The sequence below is a fragment of the Lytechinus variegatus genome, chromosome 3 (assembly GCF_018143015.1).
Source record: "Lytechinus variegatus isolate NC3 chromosome 3, Lvar_3.0, whole genome shotgun sequence".
Lineage (NCBI taxonomy): Eukaryota > Metazoa > Echinodermata > Echinoidea > Temnopleuroida > Toxopneustidae > Lytechinus > Lytechinus variegatus.
Genome location: NC_054742.1, coordinates 25,351,009 through 25,370,156, shown reverse-complemented (window position 1 = coordinate 25,370,156; position 19,148 = coordinate 25,351,009). Strand labels below are relative to the sequence as shown.

Genomic DNA, 19,148 nt, shown 5'->3' with positions numbered 1-19,148 from the left:
TGAAGCTTGGCAGTGTCGTATAGGCTCTGCCTTTTTTTGTAAATATATATTTTTCAATTTTTTCTATATTGATTTTCCCTGGTTTCGAGCTCTAAGATTGTAATGATATAATTATGCTTCAATTTCTTTGACTGAGTGTGACTATGGTGTGGATGTTTGAGTTGCTCAAAAATATTTTTACGTGGGTGGGGGCTCGGGGCGATTTCACTCTTGCCCCCGAAATGCGAAAAAAATATATTCGGGGTGTAGCTGTGTGGGCATGCCGGGGTGAGGCTAGCCATCAATAATTTTTTTTTTTTTTTTTTGAGAGGGGGGGGCTTAATTTTTCACTTTAAATTGATCATTTTTAGGCCTTTTTTTTCCATTTTATTTTTAATATTGAATTTCCGTGGTGTAGAGTTGAGTTTTAAGTTGCAATAATCAATATGCTTTAATTTCTTTGACTTTGAATGTGACTGTGGTGTGGATGTTTGAGTCGAACAAAAAATACTTTTACGTGGGTGGGGGCTCGGGGCGATTTCACTCCTGCCCCCTAAATGTGAAAAATATTCGGGATGTAGCTGTGTGGGCATGCCGGGATTAGGGTAGCCCTCAATAAAAAAAAGTGTTTTATTTGGGGGCTTGATTTTTAATTAAATTAATTATTTGTATTTTTTACAGGATTTAAAATAAAACTGATTTACTTTCTTTAATTTCATTTCTTGGTCTCAAGGGTGGATGTCAGGCTGCCGGGATGGAATTCAGCCACAATTGCCAATGGAAGTGGACATATTGTACAGTCGTGAGCTTGGAGACTGAAGCCTTGCCCTATACAGCTTAGAATATTTTTTAATCAAGTTTTAGGCCACTCAGTCTTATTCCCATTTGAAATATAATCAGGGCCGGATCCAAAATTTCCCTACAGGGCCGGGGGCATTTTGTCTAGGAATTTTTGACAAAAGGTCTTTACTGCCAAATCACAGTAATTTTTTCTCAGGAAAAATTTGACAAGCAAAAAAAAAGAAAAAAATGTTGTAAGTTGCCTTTTCAGTACTTTTTAAGGGGGGCGAATGTGCCCCCTCCCTCGATTCGCCACTAGAACTTATGTCCATATTATTTAGTTTTAATTTTTACAGGAGGAAAGAATACCAAATTAAATAAGTTTTATGTTTTGCATTTTTACCAATTATTGTTTATTCAAGTAAAATGTATTTAATTTAGTATTGTTCCAAAATGCATCACCTAATTAACTTGTTTGAATTTAAAATGCAAACCTGAATAAAAATGAATTATGAACTCTGAATAAATAGAAAATAATATGTTATATTCTGTAAATTGTAATATTTTCAAATCATATTTTATCTCCATTCTTATCTTATTATTGTCTCCCTTTCTCATTATGTTCATCACTCTCATTTCAATTAAATTTATATTCTATTACTGGAATAAAAAAAGACAATACTCAACAATGAAACATCGATCAATAGAAAAAAACAAAGAAAAAGAGGGAAAATACAAAGAAATGACAGGTACAAGGAGGGGGGGGGGGGGTAACAACAAGTCATTCTTGTCTGGGTTTTAAAAACAGGAGAAGAGTCGTCAATACAATATTGCAAATAGCAACTATGAAGAGGGTTTGGTTTTTATCAAATAATTTTTGCAGTTCCTTTGGAGTGATGTTGTTTTTGTTTCACCCATTCTAGAAAGTGAACTTTGTATCTAAAACTAAGTTGCCCTAGTGTTGTTTTCCAATCTACATTTTCTAGTTCCTTGTATCATGTATGGATGAAATCATTTAAGGTGTACCAGTTAGAAAATTGTTGACTTTTGGTATATATTTACATTAATCATGCAAGTTGCAGGTATGATCACCTTCTCAATGACTCTTAAGACAAGCTTCTGCAATTAGTAAAATATATTGTATTTACTAGATGATTTGAACAACTGGACCAAATTGTGGCAAGATTAATGAGCTATATATAAGTGACAATGGGGAACCCGAGGCTGATAATGATATGATTTGAGCAAAGAAACAATAAAAATTTGATCAAAATCGGATAAGGAAAAACAATATTATCACTGCATTTCAAAGAATGATTTGTATTTTTCTGGTGAAACAGGTCTGGCGTTTCTTCATGGATATTTAATCAGCAACCTCATACATGATGTCATATCCTCACTTGTTCTTTGTATTTTATTATGTGAAATTAGATTAATTTTTTAAAGTTGAATTCAATAACCCCGCTATTTGTTATCAGATTTTTATGAAATAAGCACTTTGATATGTGAATGTTGCTATGTCTACATTATTCATATATAAATATTTTCATCCCGGAGCATCCCTTTAAATGATTTATTTGTTATTTCTTTTTCTCGAGAAAGAGTATAGTCTCTACAATAAAACAAGTGGAATCCCTCTGGCGGTCTCACCTGCATCACGTGATTCAATATAACAGTAGTGCTGACTTTGAAAACTACTATATACAACTCGCACAAGATGTTCAGTGATACTGGGTTACTCTTATTTCCATGTCTTATGAAATATACCAATACACATAAAGAGATATGACTGTAATTCAACAAATACTCCCAATGTGGCCAAAGTTCATTGACCTTACATGACCCTTGACCTTGATAATGTGACCTGGAACTCGCTGCAGGATGTTCAGTGATATAAGTTATGCTGTCATTTAATAACCTTCGGTTATTAAATGACAGCATTAAGATTTGATGTTGATGCTGCCGTCGGAAAAGCAGCGCCTATAGTCTCACTCTGCCATCCAGGTGAGACAAAAATCATGACATGCACAGTGATGAAAAATAAAGCAATAAAATGAATTTAATCAAAAAGAAAAACCACATGCTATGTAAAAGAAATTAAATTTAAAATCATAAATTCGTCATTTTTATTGAATGAAGAATTTAATTTATTCATAATTGGAAAAAAGGATTACCCCTATTTTCTTTCAATGTAACCAAAATACTTGTAGGGCCTAATATGATTTTTCATCACATGACATGATTTTGAACAAAAATCAAGCCATATTTTTGGGTTATGTGGGACAGAATCTACATGGCGGCATTCGTGGGACGGATTTTTCTTCTTAAATCTATCTCTGCCGGCTATTCACCTTATCCCCATCCCTCCACATCATCCTCGTCCCTATCATCATCCCCTTGGGCGCAAAACTGTCCGCAAAGGTAGAGGGGACCACAGGCTGCAAAAGTTGACAAACATTTAAAAAAAGGTTATCGCCCAAATGTAGGGTAATTTTTAACCCCAAAACAATTGACAAGAAAAAAGGGGGTTTTCAATAATAAAAGGTCATTTAGTCCTAAACACATGTATCATTTCAATTGTGAATGATTCATTATTTTGTTCTCCATGAAGAAAAATAGTAGGGTGGACATTTGGTATTGTGTCCCCCTATTTTTGGTAGGGGGACACGTCCCCCCCCCCCCGATTTCCTCCCATAATCATCCCTCACATCCTCGTCCTTCTCACCATCTCATGCACCCCTCCTATCAAGAGTCATCATCATCATCTCTCTTATTTATATCCCTCATGCACCTCCTCTTCCCTCTCATCATCAAGGCCCACCCCTTATCATCGCCATCCCTCACATCCTCATCTCCATCTCTTTCCCTTTGTCCCTCTCATCATCCCCCCCCCCCTCATCAAGAGTCATCAAAGATCCTCATCCCTCTTATCACCATCTCTCACCTCCTCGTCCCTCTCATCAAGGCCCGCGGCCCCTCGTTATCGCCGGTATGCTATCATCGCCATCCCTCAAATCGTCGTCCCTTTTACCCTATATCCAAAACTCTGCTCTCTACACAAAGGAAACTCAATATAAAAATTAAAAATGAAATTGGCATGCCCACACAGATACACCTAGAACATTTTCACATTTCGGGGGCAGGAGTGAAAATGCTCGGAGCCCCCATCCACGTATTTTTTGTTCGGCTCAAACATCCACACCACAGTCACACTCAAAATCAAAGAAACTGAAGAATATTAATTATTGCAACTTAAAACTCAACTCTCTACACCAGGGAAACTCAATATGAAAAATAAAATGTACAAAAAATAGGCCTAAAAATAATAAATTTAAAGTGAAAAATTAAGCCCCCCCCCCAAAAAAAAAACCAACATTTTTTTTATTGAGGGCTACCCTCAGCCCGGCATGCCCACACAGCTACATCCCGAATATTTTTCGCATCAAGTTAGGGGCAGGAGTGAAATCGCCCCGAGCCCCCACCCACGTAAAAGTATTTTTTTTTTCGACTCCAACATCCACACCACAGTCACATTCAAAGTCAAAGAAATTAAAGCATATTGATTATTGCAACTTAATTAAAACTCAACTCTACACCACGGAAATTCCATATTAAAAATAAAATGGAAAAAAAAGGCCTAAAAATGATCAATTTAAAGTGAAAAATTAAGCCCCCCCCCCCCCTCTCCGAAAAAAAAAAAATTATTGATGGCTAGCCTCAGCCCGGCATGCCCACACAGCTACACCCCGAATATATTTTTTTCGCATTTCGGGGGCAAGAGTGAAATCGCCCCGAGCCCCCACCCACGTAACTTATTTTTGAGCAACTCAAACATCCACACCACAGTCACACTCAGTCAAAGAAATTGAAGCATAATTATATCATTACAATCTTAGAGCTCGAAACCAGGGAAAATCAATATAGAAAAAATTGAAAAATATATATTTACAAAAAAAAGGCAGAGCCTATACGACACTGCCAAGCTTCAAACTCTAGTTCACTCTCTCTCACTCAGTCAAGCTCAGCTCTTGACTGCACGCCCACTTCCATTGTGGATTCGGGCTAAATCCCACCCCGCCAGTTTAGGCGGCCGAGCTACGGAGATGAATGATCACAAAATCAAGTCAGTTATTGAGCGGGGCCGAGCCGAGCACAGACACAGTTAATACACGCGCGCCTATGGGAATCGCGAGCTGTCGAAAAACGCCTAAAATTACACTTTTTTTTTTATTTCAGCGAAAAAAAAGTAATAGAAAGTGAAGAACATTACCATCAGACCATATCTCTAGAAAATCTTTACAAGAAATTTCGAAATTACGGAAAAATAGACGCAAATTTGTGGAAAAAAATCTCGTACTGGGTGGGACAACTCGGCCCGCGGTCCGAGATGTCCCGTGGTCCGAGTTGTCCCGTCCCCGATAATTATTAATGCTTAATTCATATGAAATTTATTCATAGATCACAAAAAATGCTTCTATGTCATTTCTTCATCAATTTCAATTCTATACCCTCAATTCATGTCACCGATATAATACACTACAGTGTCAACGGGGCTGAAATTAAAATTGTGTTAAATTTTGTTGCGAGATGCCGGATGAGCTCCACATCATTAATGTGCAATTTTTAAAGAGAATCAAATGATTTTTTTGAATGATTTCAAATATGCATTGTGTAAAATTGGGAGTTGGGAGAAATTAATGGGCAAACTCAGATTTCCAAACTTTTTTTGAGGGGTTTACTTCTAGCATAGAGCTTGAATCTTTCTTACTCTTGTTCTTTGTCTCCTCTTTTCTTCTTTTGCATAGCTTATGTGATGAATGATTTTTTTTTTTTTGTTGTGCGCAAGTAATTTATAATGTATTATTTGATATTTTTGCTTGCATCTCTGCCTGGGTTTTCTTTTCCTTTTTTTTTTGTGTCCATCAGTTTTCGTGGTTTCTACATTTCAGATGCTTTGGTTTGGTAGACAATGTTTATTCATAGATGTATTAATTCTAAACTCGGAAATGGTTTATTAAAAATTATTCTGTGAATCAGGGGTGTGAGAGTTAAGCTTTTTTTTCAGCTTTGTGTGTACTTTGTACAAAATATTGGAGCTTTATTTTTGCTAACCTAGCTATTTTAATTTGTAGTCGGTCACTCACACCCCAATGGAAAGCTGATGAGAGTTTTTTTTCTTCTTTTTTTACACACTCTCATTAGATCTTGGCAAAAATATATTGTAGCAATTATTTCCATAAATAGTAAGGATTTGATAATGATTTGCACTGGAAGACGTCCAATATCAAGTAATTGAGAATTCCATATGTTGTTCCATATTTTCAGCAATTGTTTCTGTTAAGAAATAACAGCTTTGATTAACTTTATTTTCTAAAACGTGATCATTTCTTTCTTGAAACATGATATTGTGCTTTATATTGATCTTAAACCTGGAGTGGATTTATATTGAAAACTGATATTGACTCTAGATTTCTGTTCATTTGACCACTTTCAACATGAATTATTTGAATTTGTATCAGTTGCAACTTATTTGATTGATTATCATTTTCTTCTTTTCTGATTGCCATGTCTAATATCTATTATGTGTGCAGTGTCTCAGTTGAGTCTTGTATAAAGTTTTGGTAAAAATGATGATTTATTGTCAAAGGTAGAATTCCTCTTCATATAAAATAAAGGTTGAATCATAAAACACATGTTTTGACAAAGGTAGATTTTGAAACATGGGTAAAACATTCAAAATGTCAAATTGAGTACCTGTAAAGAGTTTTGTTGTCACTTTGGTGTACAACCATTTCTCAGTCATAGAATGGACCAAATATTGCAGGATATAGTATTGGTAGATACATGTAGCTATACAAGTACTAAATCAGTAAGATGAGTACTTCAAGGAATCATTGGCGATGATCCGGGAAGAGGGGGGGGGGGGGGACACACATCCCCCCTCAGTTTTCAAATTTTGTACAGGAGCCTATGGGAGAAAGCTTTCTCCCTCATGGGCCACCCCTAGATTGACAAAACAAAATTTCAAGATATCACTGCCTTTGAAAATGATAAAATTGCACACAAAGGGTCCTAAAATATGATCAACTATAATATTAAAATTTCCTTGAATATTCATTGAAGATTTATATAGTGGTTTGAATTAAAGTTCAATGTAATTCACACATTTGAACATTTACCAAAGCTTTATTCAGGTTTCATGCTTCATATAATCTAATGCATGCATGCAGTGCTTTGTAGTGAAACAAATTTTATTTTGTGTGCTTGCTTGCTTGTAAATATTTTCTTTGCCAGCAATCACCAGTAAAGGCTGGTGAGTTTGGCTACATCAATCCTGCTGTAACTGGCTTGGCTACACCATCCCAGGCCACCCTCATAGATCACTCTATGCCTGTTGTACACCCAGGAGTGATGGGTGCTGGAGAGGTAAACCCCTCTATCCCTGTGGCCCCTACCAGGTTGGTATAAGGGTGAAATAATTACATGACAGTTTCTCCTGTGTTGATTGCTCCCATCGAAATATCTAACACAACCTGAACACTAACATTACAAAGCTTAATCTCCTAAATTTCTGAAACCTAACACAATCCTTATGAGAAACTAAGACGGAAGCAATTGTCACAGGAACAAAACTTTAGTCATCTTGTGAAACATGTGTTTCTTGTGAATCTAATAAATTGCATTTTATTGGTAAGCAAAATGTATTTGGCAATTTCAGTTAGGAGCCAACGCTTGTAATGTGTACATGTAATAATGAGCTTTTCTATTTTAATCTGTAAAGAATATGGAGGTGTGATGAGACAAGGCTTACCAACATTTTTGTCTCGCCCACCAGAGGTAAAGGCGAGACTTGTAGGGGTCCAAATGTCGTCCGTCCGTCACAAACATTATGACACATAACTCCGCAACCGTAAGTCACTTTTCAACCAAACTTGGATGGTAGGTGGACTTGGGGGACCTTCATGTTATGCTGCAGTCGGAGGTCACATGGTATGGTCAAAGGTCATTTTCAGGTCAACGTTAAAGTTTACATGCAAGACTCTCTTATGACACCTAACTCTACAACTGTAAGTCACTTTTCAACCAAACTTGGATGGTGCATCATAGATGTATTTAAGGGACCTGCATGTTGTGCTGCAGTAGTCAGAGGTTACATGTTAGGTGAAAGGCCATTTTCAGGTCAAAGTTGAAGTGCAAGATTTTCTTATGACACATAACTCCGCAACCATAACTCACTTTTCAACCAGACTTGGATGGTAGATGTACTTAGGGGACCTGCATCTTATGCTGTAGTTGGAGGTCAAATGGTAAGGTCAAAGGTCATTTTCAGGTCAACATCAAAGTTTAAGTGTTTCAGCAACCTCCTACTGGAAACAGAAAGGAAAGCGAATGAAAATACTTGACCCAACTACAGTCAAGTTCTTTAAAATATGCTTTAAATATGTGTCTTTTTCTTGATATTTTTTTGTCACACTTGTGGTGGCCCATCAATGGTAGTTAAGATATCCCAATGTTGAACATGGTTAAATCCGGCTGGTCACAACAGGACTCCACTACACCATTCTAAACTTACTCCACCTCTGCAGTTGACACATCTATGTTACACTGTAATTTATCAAGCTCAGGGAAAGTGTCATCATTTCAAATCAAATATGAGAAATGATGTCTAATGTATTGCATTGCAATGAAAATTGTATTCCCATATATGTTGACATATATATTTTTGTATAGTAAATGATTGAGGGTTATTCATATTTCATGAATATAGATAAAACATAAAAGATATTTACTTGATAGATAATTCATGGAAATTGAACTTTAATAAGGATACACAATGGTTTGAGATTCACCATCTCCCACAGTCTATACAATGTCGCAGTACTCAAAGAAGCAACTGTGGGAATGCCTTTGGATGGTGTATGTGGTTCTAAGTGCTTCAACACTGAGTAAACATAGATCCTACTAATTTACTTGTCTGTCTGGCTCTTTTCAGTTTATCTCTCCAGAATCTATAAACTGAATGTCCTCTTGATATTCCATTTGACGTGATGGATACCCCCACCTCCTTGCCAACAGTAGATAACTTCTACTGTTAATAAATAAATTCCAAAATTCATGACGTTTTCAAATTCAGATAATTGCTGATTGTTATATTTCTCTCACCAGGTATCTTAACCGTGCCTGTCAATTTGATATTGATCGTTATATCTTGGTCTCATAGGTATAACATAACACCATAAAATTTACTGTTTTGAACTCTTTGCTCTGTTTTAACAGTGTACCCACCAAAGTTCCCCCAGGTCTTGCAGGAGCCGCAACCCAAGCTCCACCAGGACTCTCTAATGCACAGGTAAAGAGAAGCTAAATGATGATGGTCGTGATGGTACTCATAACAACTATGATAACAATGATTGGTGGCGGTAACTTTGATGTTGGTGACAAAGATGGCAATAATGGAAATGAAGGAGATCGTGATGAATGAAAAACTGTTGATGATGATTGATGGTAATGATGTCAATGATGATAGGGGGATGGGGTGATGATGTAGATGATGATTGTAGGGGGTGATGGGATCATCTTTATGCCTTACTAAAATGATTTTAAGGAAGGCAAAAAAGGGTGGAAAAGGAGAGAGGTGGTGAAGGGAGAAAGTGAAGAGGAAAGAAAAGGAACTTGGAGGAAAATAGAAAGTAAGACTGAGAACCTGATAATATGCATGAGTGTGTATTTACGAGCCAGGATAATGCCTTCCATTCTGTGATTCTTTTCATTCTGTGTATAAGGTTAAAGGGTGAAAATCACAACATATTTGAGGCAATTCATACCTTCAATTTACAAAAAAAAAATTTTTTCATTGAAAATTATTCTTAATTCTTATATGAATAATTGCTGAGCATTCTTAAAATCTAATATCTTACTTGCCTTTCCTTTTTACGTTCTTGATACTAAATGTTCAGGTTTCTGCAGGTAATGATCTCTCTATGACCTACATGCAAGCTCAGACCCAGAGAGGTGCCCCTGGGAAAGTATCAAGGAGGGTACCACGTAAGGCTCCTAAGGCACTCCTAGCAGCAAACTTCATGTCCTCTCTTCAACATACCACCAAAGTGTATGGCAGTGGAGCTGCAGTAACTCCTCCTAGTCAACCACAGTTTGACAGGACGACTGGTGGGCATGATTTGGGTTCGCAAAGTCAAGTTCATGATTGGTTGGATAACATGGATACAGATACCACCCCACAGAATCAAGGTTAACTTATTCTCTTTGTTTTTTTTTTCTTATTGTAATAATTAAGCTGTTGAGTCATGGGAACATTCCCTTGACAATTATGAAGCTCTTATGGAAACTGTGTAACTAATACTATTATATTTAGAAAATAGTCAATGTTTACCTGAAACTGCATCAAAGCTTCATAATCTTGTATCTCAAACAAAAATTCAGCTTAAGCATAAATTTTAGGCAGTTATAACCTATAAATTTCCATCTTTTCTCTCAAAAAACTTATTCAAAACATGCAGTGAGTGCTCCAACATCAAACGTGCAACGGCCACCATCGGCCCAAAGTCTTACGGAACCCCAGATCCCTACCCCAATGGATATCACTGGCACACAGCAGCCAGAAGGTATGGATGCCCATACTACCAGTGTACCAGACCAAGTGATGATGGCTCCAACGAGTGGCATGACCAGACCTGCTGGTATTGGGCGTGGTAAACCTCGCTCCACTTCAGGTATGGAAAGATTAAAAAGGGAATACTAGTAGTTCTTACTCAGCTGTTCATAGATTAAGAGCAGCTGAAATTTCAGTATGCAGGCTATTGCCTAGATTAGTGAAGCAATGCATGTTGAATTCAATTGGATTTCTTCGAGATTTTGTTGCTTGCTTTTCATATTATTCACGGATCAGCACCACAATACAGTCTTTCCTTTATTAATTACTACAGACCAAGTAGGTCTTTGCGCTCATCCACTTCTAGCTACCTTGTTATTCCAAAAGTTTCAAAAACTTGGGGGAAAGATCATTTGCCTATGCATGCCCCACCTTGTGGTATAGCCTTCCTGAAGACATAAAAAATGCACCTCTATCAAGACTTAAAAATCTTCTGAAAACTCTTTTATTGAACTCGTAGCTCTCTATGGGCCTTGAGCACTCTTACAGAGTGGATTGGCGCTTCACAAGTCACATTAATTTTGTTATTAAGCATGATAATCTATCATTTTCAAGTTTGTATAAAAATAGTAACCAATATATCGAGGCATTTTATTTCCTTGAGGACAGCATATTGTCTTTGTATACTTCTTTTGAGAAAACAATCATTATTTCATTATGACGCCGAGGCTTATTTTAGGATGCCATTGGTCAGTCTGCATAATATTCATTAATATTTGTATTTAAAGCCCCAGCCCGGAGTTTTTGTTGTGAGGTAAGCAAAAAAAGAAAAAAATATTAATTTCCTACCTCTTCAACATCTCACTGCTTATAATTCATTGACATTGTGCACTAAATATTGCTGCGATTTGTATTGCTGCACCTTATTTGAACTAGTCATTATAAATGATGTGTACTTATTTGACAAATAACTGTACAGGAAATTAGATCTGTTATGTGTAGTTTTGTAGTTTGATTTGGCTTGTTTCTATCATCTTTTGTTAATCAATGAGTAATTTTCCTTTCAGGAATGAGCACACAGCCTCCTGTATTCCCTACTATGGAGTCATGCAGAGGTCCTGTTGAGGCTATGGATGTTGGTGTGAGAACAAAGACTCCCGAGTTACCAGATGCTGCCCCCTTTTTGAGTGAAACTGCTACCTCCACCAGTAGGGCATCCTCCGTCTCCAACTCCCGTTCTGCATCACCGTTGCTCACCTCCCAGCTACCAGGAGTCATGGAACGCCTTTCACGTCCATCTGGATCCAAGCAGGCCTCCACTGCAGGGAGCCTCTCCAAGTTTACCTTCCAAGCAGCTGGAGTAATGGAGCGTTTGTCCCGTCCGCCTGGATCAAGGCGTGGGTCTCCTGCTGGAGCTGTGGCAGGAGCCAATGCACAAACAGAATCTGCTTCCAGACCACGTCCCTCCAGTGCAGGAGATGCTCTGCTTGAATCCCAAGGGAGTATCAATGCTGCCAAGGTCAGATCTGTAAGCCTTGGAGGAGGAGCAGGAAGTTTGCAATCATCAAATGGACCTTCTACTGGTCAGGAACTTGCCCAGCAAGCCACCTCTGCCAAGAAAGATGACTCCCAAGGTGGTGGCACAGGTAATGTGCCTCGATTCCGATCTCGTCAGCTGAGGATGCCATATCATCGCGGTGCTGAAGAGGAGCAGAGTGGAGGAGCTTCAAGTGAAGGCAGTGGTGAAAGGTGGACTACAAAGGTACTCCTTGTCTTTGCCGAAATTTCTTTTTATTAAGACATATATGTAGCAGTAATTGGTAAAAGAATGAAGGCAAGCTATGAAATGGACATGACAACCCTGGATTGCTGATTTATAATGTTGACATTCAATAGAATAATCCAAGTGTGGATAATGAGGTACAAAGAAGTCAAAGACATAATCCTCAGTTGCTATATACATCTACACTTAATATCCATTATGTTCATATAGTAAAGTATTTCATATTCATGTGAGATATCTTTGATGTAGACCAATAAAGACACTAAAGAAAACTCCAATTTTTTTATTAATCTTTCTAGATTAACAAGCGCAAGCGTAGAGCTCTGAATCTTGTAGAACAGCAGACACAATTGATCAAAGAATACCGTCACCTGACTGGGTCACGTGACACCAAACCAAATGAACCTCCCCAGGGCATTATTCAACCTCAAAAGCAGGGTTCGTTGGATAAACTGGTCTCCTATCTCTCTAAGCAGTTCAAAAATATGACCAGGTAGGTTGATAGCAATGGTAGTATGTTATATGAATTCAGTTTATAATCTTTTTAAGTACATTCATGTGTAAATGAATATATATGAATTGTTTTTATAGAATTTAGAACACATGTATTTTGTAGAGTTTATGTGTCAATGAATATGTACAAATTGTTTCATACAATATAGAAGAATTTAGAACACATGGATTTTATAGAATTCATGTGTTAATGAATATATACAAATTATTATAGAAGTTGGGTAACTTTATCCTGCTAATTTATGGAGAATGCAGATGTCTCTTTGTATGAATGTGCATTCCTCTTTTAATTTCATATGAAATTTCTATAAAAATATCAAAGTGATATGGAAAGAAAACTTCAATTGTGTACTCAGGGCTTAAAATGATATGAGATGAATTAATATAGTAGAAATAAACTAGCAAAATGCTAAAAAAATCTCATCAAAATTGGCTTGGGAAAAAAAAAGTTATACCATACATATCATGATGACTTGCATAAGACATTCACTGAAATGATGTTAAGTGTTCAGATTGAATAACTTTTTTTTTCATCCGATTGTAATGAATTTTTATTATTTTGCCTGGAAGACCCATTTGAGTCAGGTTTGACTGCATTGGTTATTGTACCACTGCTATTTGTCTTCTACTCCAGGAAAGAGCTGACGGATTCTATTCTACAGGTTCGTTTGGATCATAACGGAAGTCTCAGTGGTATCGCCATGGGGACGATCATCTCAGAAGCTAGCAGTTACCTCACCCGAGCAGAAAAGAAGAAGAAGAGAAAGGTTTGTTTTTTTATCCCTCGTTATATAGGTTTCATCTGAATACTTGCACTTCTTCAAGTGTTATTGATTTATTTTTTATATTATTTTGGGTTTGGATAGCTGTGAGTGATAATGTATTGAAGAGGGAATGATATATCTTGTTTTACAATCATACTAATCACACCCCTCTTGGATTTTGGTCGCTGACTGCGAATTTAAAACAAATTTTTTTAGCAGTTTTGGGTTTATGTACACTCATTACGTCAAACCCCCATTTAGAGAAAGACCGCAGTTCAGATTGCAAACTGCGGTTCTTTGCCCCAATTTTCATTTGAAAATCTCAATAACATTTCCAAGCCCTGATAAACCCTTCTTGGCCAGGTAATCCCCGTTGCCTCAATTTTACCTCCACAGGCCAGTAAATGAGCATTGAGCCAAGGACGAAATGATAAACAACAGCTGTGCTATTATGTAAGACTTCTCTGCCTGTAGTAGGACCTTCGGAATGAAATATCTAATCACGTTTTCAAAGGCATGTTGTATTCAGAAATCCAATGTTAGTCCATTTTCAATTTTGAATGAAGAAAATCGACCTCGAAATAAGGAAAGTAAGTAAATAAAATGGCGGCATGCTTTGCGCTCGGGCTGTTGTGTTATCTTCGGACCGAGGTCAAGAAACAGGTGTTTTGATACTTTATTGTTTGGGGCAGTGGGTTTGTCGTACTTGGAGAAGAGAATTGATTAGGGAAATTGGGGTATAGTGTTCTCAAATGGAGGTTTTCGTCATGTAACACAGTGTATAACTTCAGAATTCTTCAAATGAATTTATTACAATTGAGTAACTATTTTGTTTTATTCTAGGATTCTGAGATAGTTGGTATGTGTGCAGTCTGTCAATATGATCTGTATGGTGATCCAGATGAGAGAAAGCTAGAATGTGGGCATAACTTCCACAATAAGGTTTGTATGCAATGCGATGCTTTATTTCTGATTTCTATTTTTTCAGTGTTGCAGTTTTTCCAGAATGTAGCTAATTTGATGCTTTAATAGTGACAAAGCATATTTGGTGCCATTTTGGGAAGTTAAACATCCATCTGAAATGCCCGTGGATCCTGCTGGGGGCTTTACTTTGTGGCATCCCCGACAATCACCATACAATAGGAAAGTTCCATGAAAAGAGTTTTTATACAACTGACTCAAATATTTATCTTGCCTGCATATTATTAAAAGCAATACGAAGTTTAATCAATTATCATTGATCATCCGCAAGATTTCAGGTCACATGACCAAGGTCAGAGGTCATTTAGGGTCAATGAACTTTTGGGGCATCAACATTGAAATCTTAACCAAGGTTAAGTTTTGCATTGTCATAACTTATATCCTAAAGTTACCAATGGCTTGTATTTTGTCCAATATGTTATAAGATTGTGTAAGGGCTTCTTTCATGAAACCTGGACATGAGTTGCAGGTCATAAGTTCAAGGTTATGGGTCATTTTAAGATCAATAAATTTTATGAAAGAATTCGTTTGGTTGGATGAATGAAATGAGGATTAAAATGTGATGAGGAAATGTTGATTTCATACATCATAGTAATCTAATCCTCTCAGTATTCACTTGTTTGCAGGTCTAGGATAGATACCTGCTGCTTAGTTCATTACAAAAAAAAATCAGTTGAATTCATCATAATCACATTCTGCTGGAATCTATCATTATCCTGTTTCCTTGTATTCTTTATACAGTGTATCAAGACATGGGTGAATGAGGAAGGGACATGCCCGGTTTGTCGTAAACACACTCTCTTTCCAGAAGACTTTCCAAGACTGCAGTAAAGTGCCACAGATTACAAGTCTTTTCTTTGAAAGCCGTACATCAATGTATATATGTGTGCATTTTCATTCTTTTCTATAAATTGTGTCCTAGGTTTTCAGTTGCTTTATTTAACAAAGTCCTGAGAAAATTAGAAACAATAAACCTTGAACTTTCACCTTGATTTTTGTTGTTGTTATTACATGTACAAAATTGCCAACTCACAAAGTGTCAAATTCTGCCAACTCAAAAGTGCCAAAGTATAAAGTTCAGTATAAAATATTAAGTAAATGAAGTTTTTGTGTATTTGTCTATAAGGAATAGTTTGATGACAATATACTTGATGTATTAACAAAGCCATTCAAATAGTTGTTGGTATTGCATTTTTAAAAATGGTGCAAATTTTGTATTATTTTGAGCTTCATTTTTGTTTTGTATTGATTGGAAATATTGGCGATATTACTTTTTTACAACATGAATAAAACAACTGCTACCTTTGAAAATCATGTTTCATACTGTACCGGTATTTTATTTTTCTATATTCAGATCAAACATGATACTCATAGAAACAGCGTAGTACGTTTAGTTATGTGATTTTTTTTCCTGATGTGTTTCAATAAGACATTGAACTCGGACATTTCTTTATAATGTCTTGGCTTGACAAAGTTTAAATGAAAAAATAATTGCATTTGCTTTGTAGAGCAGTAGGCCTATCATCATGCATGCTTTTAGATTAAGATTAGTTTAGTGTATGGGTATTAGTTTGAATATCTTTGTTTTGTAGGAATCAGATGAATATGATGAATGTGTAGCTATGTAGCTAGATGCCTTTGCTTCTGAGATAAAGATATTCTTATGTATATCACTGGTCTTTGTATTTGGGCCTTATAACATTGTGAACATTATGATTATTTTCAATGATTTGTGAAATGTAAACTTCTTCAAAATGCTGTCCTGTCACATGACGGTTGTTTCTGATATTTACTCTTTCATTAATTTAGGATATACACATCATTGCAGTAAAATCTGAATTTCAAGTCCAATGTTTCCAGCCACTTTTAATTGACTGAACTGGGGCCCGTTTCATAAAGAGTAACATATGTTGTAACTTTGCCATAATGACAACTGCCATGGTAACCTTGATTGTGATTGGCTGCTGAACCCTGTTACCATGGTAGTTGCCATAGTGGCAAAGTTACAACAGATGTAACTCTTTCTGAAAAAGCCCCAGATGGATAATTGCTTTTCCATCCTCGCAATAAGCTTTGAATGTTTGGGTTAAAGGAACAAGTTATGACAGGAATTTTAGTTTTAGAATAGAGTGAGAACAAGGATTTTGGATAGTATGGAGCATGCAGGCTTATTCTTGACTTGATATACAGATTTTCCAGAGCTAATTTCTTTCCAAATAAATTTCTTGGGATCCAGCATTATAAATTACATCTATTGAAACGTCTGCACAGAGACCATCAGTGGGAAAAATTAGTATGGTTATTTTAGCACTTTGTGCTCTTTAAAGTAGCAGTTGCATTATTTTAGAGAATGCATTAGAACTACATTTATTTCTGTGACCTACAAGAATAATTTGCACCCCTTTTTATAACCTATATTTTCAGGATGCAAGCTTATTCCATTATGTTGACTGAAATGGAGATTGTTTGAAATATGCTGAAGTAAAAAGTGAAGAGGCTGAATGAATAATGTAAATAAAAAAGTCTCTCCGAAACATTCCAAAAAGGTTATGCAAAGAGACTATCAGTATTATATAAATATATTGATTTATGTTTAGCATAAACACGGTGATCAAAACGTCAAAGTGCCAAAATACATGTTGGTGGAGATCAATTAAATGTTTTACTCTTTGTTTTGAATGTTTTGTATTTTCAGAGAATATTTAACCTAATGATTATGTGAGTTTTGTGTTGTAAGCCAGTACTTGATTCACTAATTGCTAGGTCTATTTCATTTTCAACTGTTATCCTCATAATTTGATTTATTCTTATGGTTTAGTAATCTCGAGAGATCAAGCTTTCCAAAAAGGAAGCCAAAGGGACTGAAAAGGAAATTGATGACATTATTTAAGAAGAAAAATATGTTTTGTAGAGAACTGGAGCTGAAATCAGTTTCAAAGGCAGTTCCCATAGAACAGGTCCATTTGAAGAAATCAAGAATATTTTTACCTTATAAAGTTGAAAATTACATCAAATTATCATAACATAAAATGAAAGAAAAAATATTAATATTTTGAAATTTTGCATAATTAACAAAACAGTTTAACAAACGAATCAGCAGGTATGCACACTCGCCATTTTTCACATTTCAATTTTTTTCCACATGATAATCCAAGTTGGATTGTCCCATGAACATGTGGATTGCTGTAACCTATTGTGATACAATCAAGGGTATCACTGTTATAACAAATTTATTTCATATAATCAAATACAGAAGAAATAGTGTATGACATCATAGACCACCTCATCAACACATCACCTGTCTTGTGAATTAAACTATTATGTGCACCCCCCCAAAAAAAGAGAAATACGTTTCATTTTAAAAACACCTTTTCCCTGCCTGTTCTAATCAACTTGTTCAGGGTAGATTTGAGTTTGAAGTGATGAGATTAGAAAAAAAATCCCTCCCTCCCAATATACAATGCATTCCTTGTTTATGAACAATTTTAGCTATGACTATATCAATACCGTTTCCTCTGGTATTTATCATTCGACCAAATTGTGAAATATTCACAATTTATCTGCTTGTGTGCTATCATTATGTAAAAAGTTAATTGAAACTAATTATGTTTTTGTTAATGACGTAAATGGCAGTGAATGGACTGGTGACTTTAAGTATTACACCTGATATAACAAGATTTCTGCTACAAGAAAGTTAGATGTTTCCAAGATTTTGTTGTGCCAGTGTTCAAAGTATGCACGTCAAAAGTACTATTTTGCATGTTTAATCAAAGCTGAATATTAATGGCTGAAACATTCATGAATTGTCAGTAATGAAGTGGTTTTCACTGTCTGCTGTTCAAACTAAGAAAATAATTGAATGTGATTGGCTTAGTAAATTTGTCAACTGCACAAATGCGTTTTTCATAAAGAACATTGAACTATGAAGAAGTTATCAAGAGAGATAATTACCTCATACATATACATGTATTTTTTGTTCATTCCATTTTTCCTCCAAGATGATGTATATATTGACATAAGTCATTGTTTTCTTTACTGCCTTTCGATATCCATTTGCTTACAGATAGGTTTTGTTAATCATTATGTGGAACAGTACCAAGTCATTTTCAGAAATGTGTTCAAGTATGATTGACATAAATTTGTGTGTACTAGTGTGCATTTCTTCTCGGAAAAAGAAGTCTTCAATAAATCTGAATGTACTTGATTATCATGATAGGTGTCCAGCTCATTTTAAATTCAACTGTGATGTAATATTCATTATTTTTTAATAATTTAAAATTAATGCATGAGGGATGCAAAGAACAATACTGCTATACTGCTGCTACACAGCCTGCAACAAATCCAACATACATAACTATGCTTATGGGAACTAATTTTCTGTGTCTCACGATTTGTATGTGGAAGATGGCAGAAAAGAGTTGGAGTGATGGTAAAACAGGCAGAGATGTTTTTTGACGAGATGGAATCTGAAGTTCTCATACCAGGGGGTATGAGTGGATGTTGAGCGACTGTGACAGCTTGAGCAAGGTATGGGCAGGGCTTCCAATTCTCCCCGATTGTCAGGAAGACTCCTTGAAAATTGATGTTTTTTGCAAAAACTGAAGATTTTCAACAATTCCCTCATTTCTATATTGATTTCTTTCATTGGATTGTATGTAATCAAGAAAAATCTCCTTCAGTAAATTCTCCATGAAGAGCAAATATTTACTTTGACAGCTCTGTATGGATGGGTGTAATT

General features: G+C 36.1%; 1 protein-coding gene across 6 annotated transcripts in view; it reads left to right on the top strand.

Moving 5' to 3' along the window:
- The window catches only part of LOC121410598, a 46,064-nt gene extending 27,450 nt beyond the window's left edge, over nucleotides 1–18,614 (top strand). For all 6 annotated transcript variants that reach the window (XM_041602797.1, XM_041602798.1, XM_041602793.1 and 3 more), the window contains 9 exons: nucleotides 7,054–7,217; nucleotides 9,037–9,109; nucleotides 9,717–10,008; nucleotides 10,278–10,490; nucleotides 11,437–12,131; nucleotides 12,452–12,645; nucleotides 13,300–13,432; nucleotides 14,273–14,371; nucleotides 15,152–18,614. In XM_041602797.1, coding sequence (XP_041458731.1) covers nucleotides 7,054–7,217; nucleotides 9,037–9,109; nucleotides 9,717–10,008; nucleotides 10,278–10,490; nucleotides 11,437–12,131; nucleotides 12,452–12,645; nucleotides 13,300–13,432; nucleotides 14,273–14,371; nucleotides 15,152–15,241 — 1,953 coding nt within the window. In that variant the 3' untranslated portion in view covers nucleotides 15,242–18,614. The remainder of the gene's footprint in view (nucleotides 1–7,053; nucleotides 7,218–9,036; nucleotides 9,110–9,716; nucleotides 10,009–10,277; nucleotides 10,491–11,436; nucleotides 12,132–12,451; nucleotides 12,646–13,299; nucleotides 13,433–14,272; nucleotides 14,372–15,151) is intronic.
- The last annotated feature ends 534 nt before the right edge of the window (nucleotides 18,615–19,148 follow it).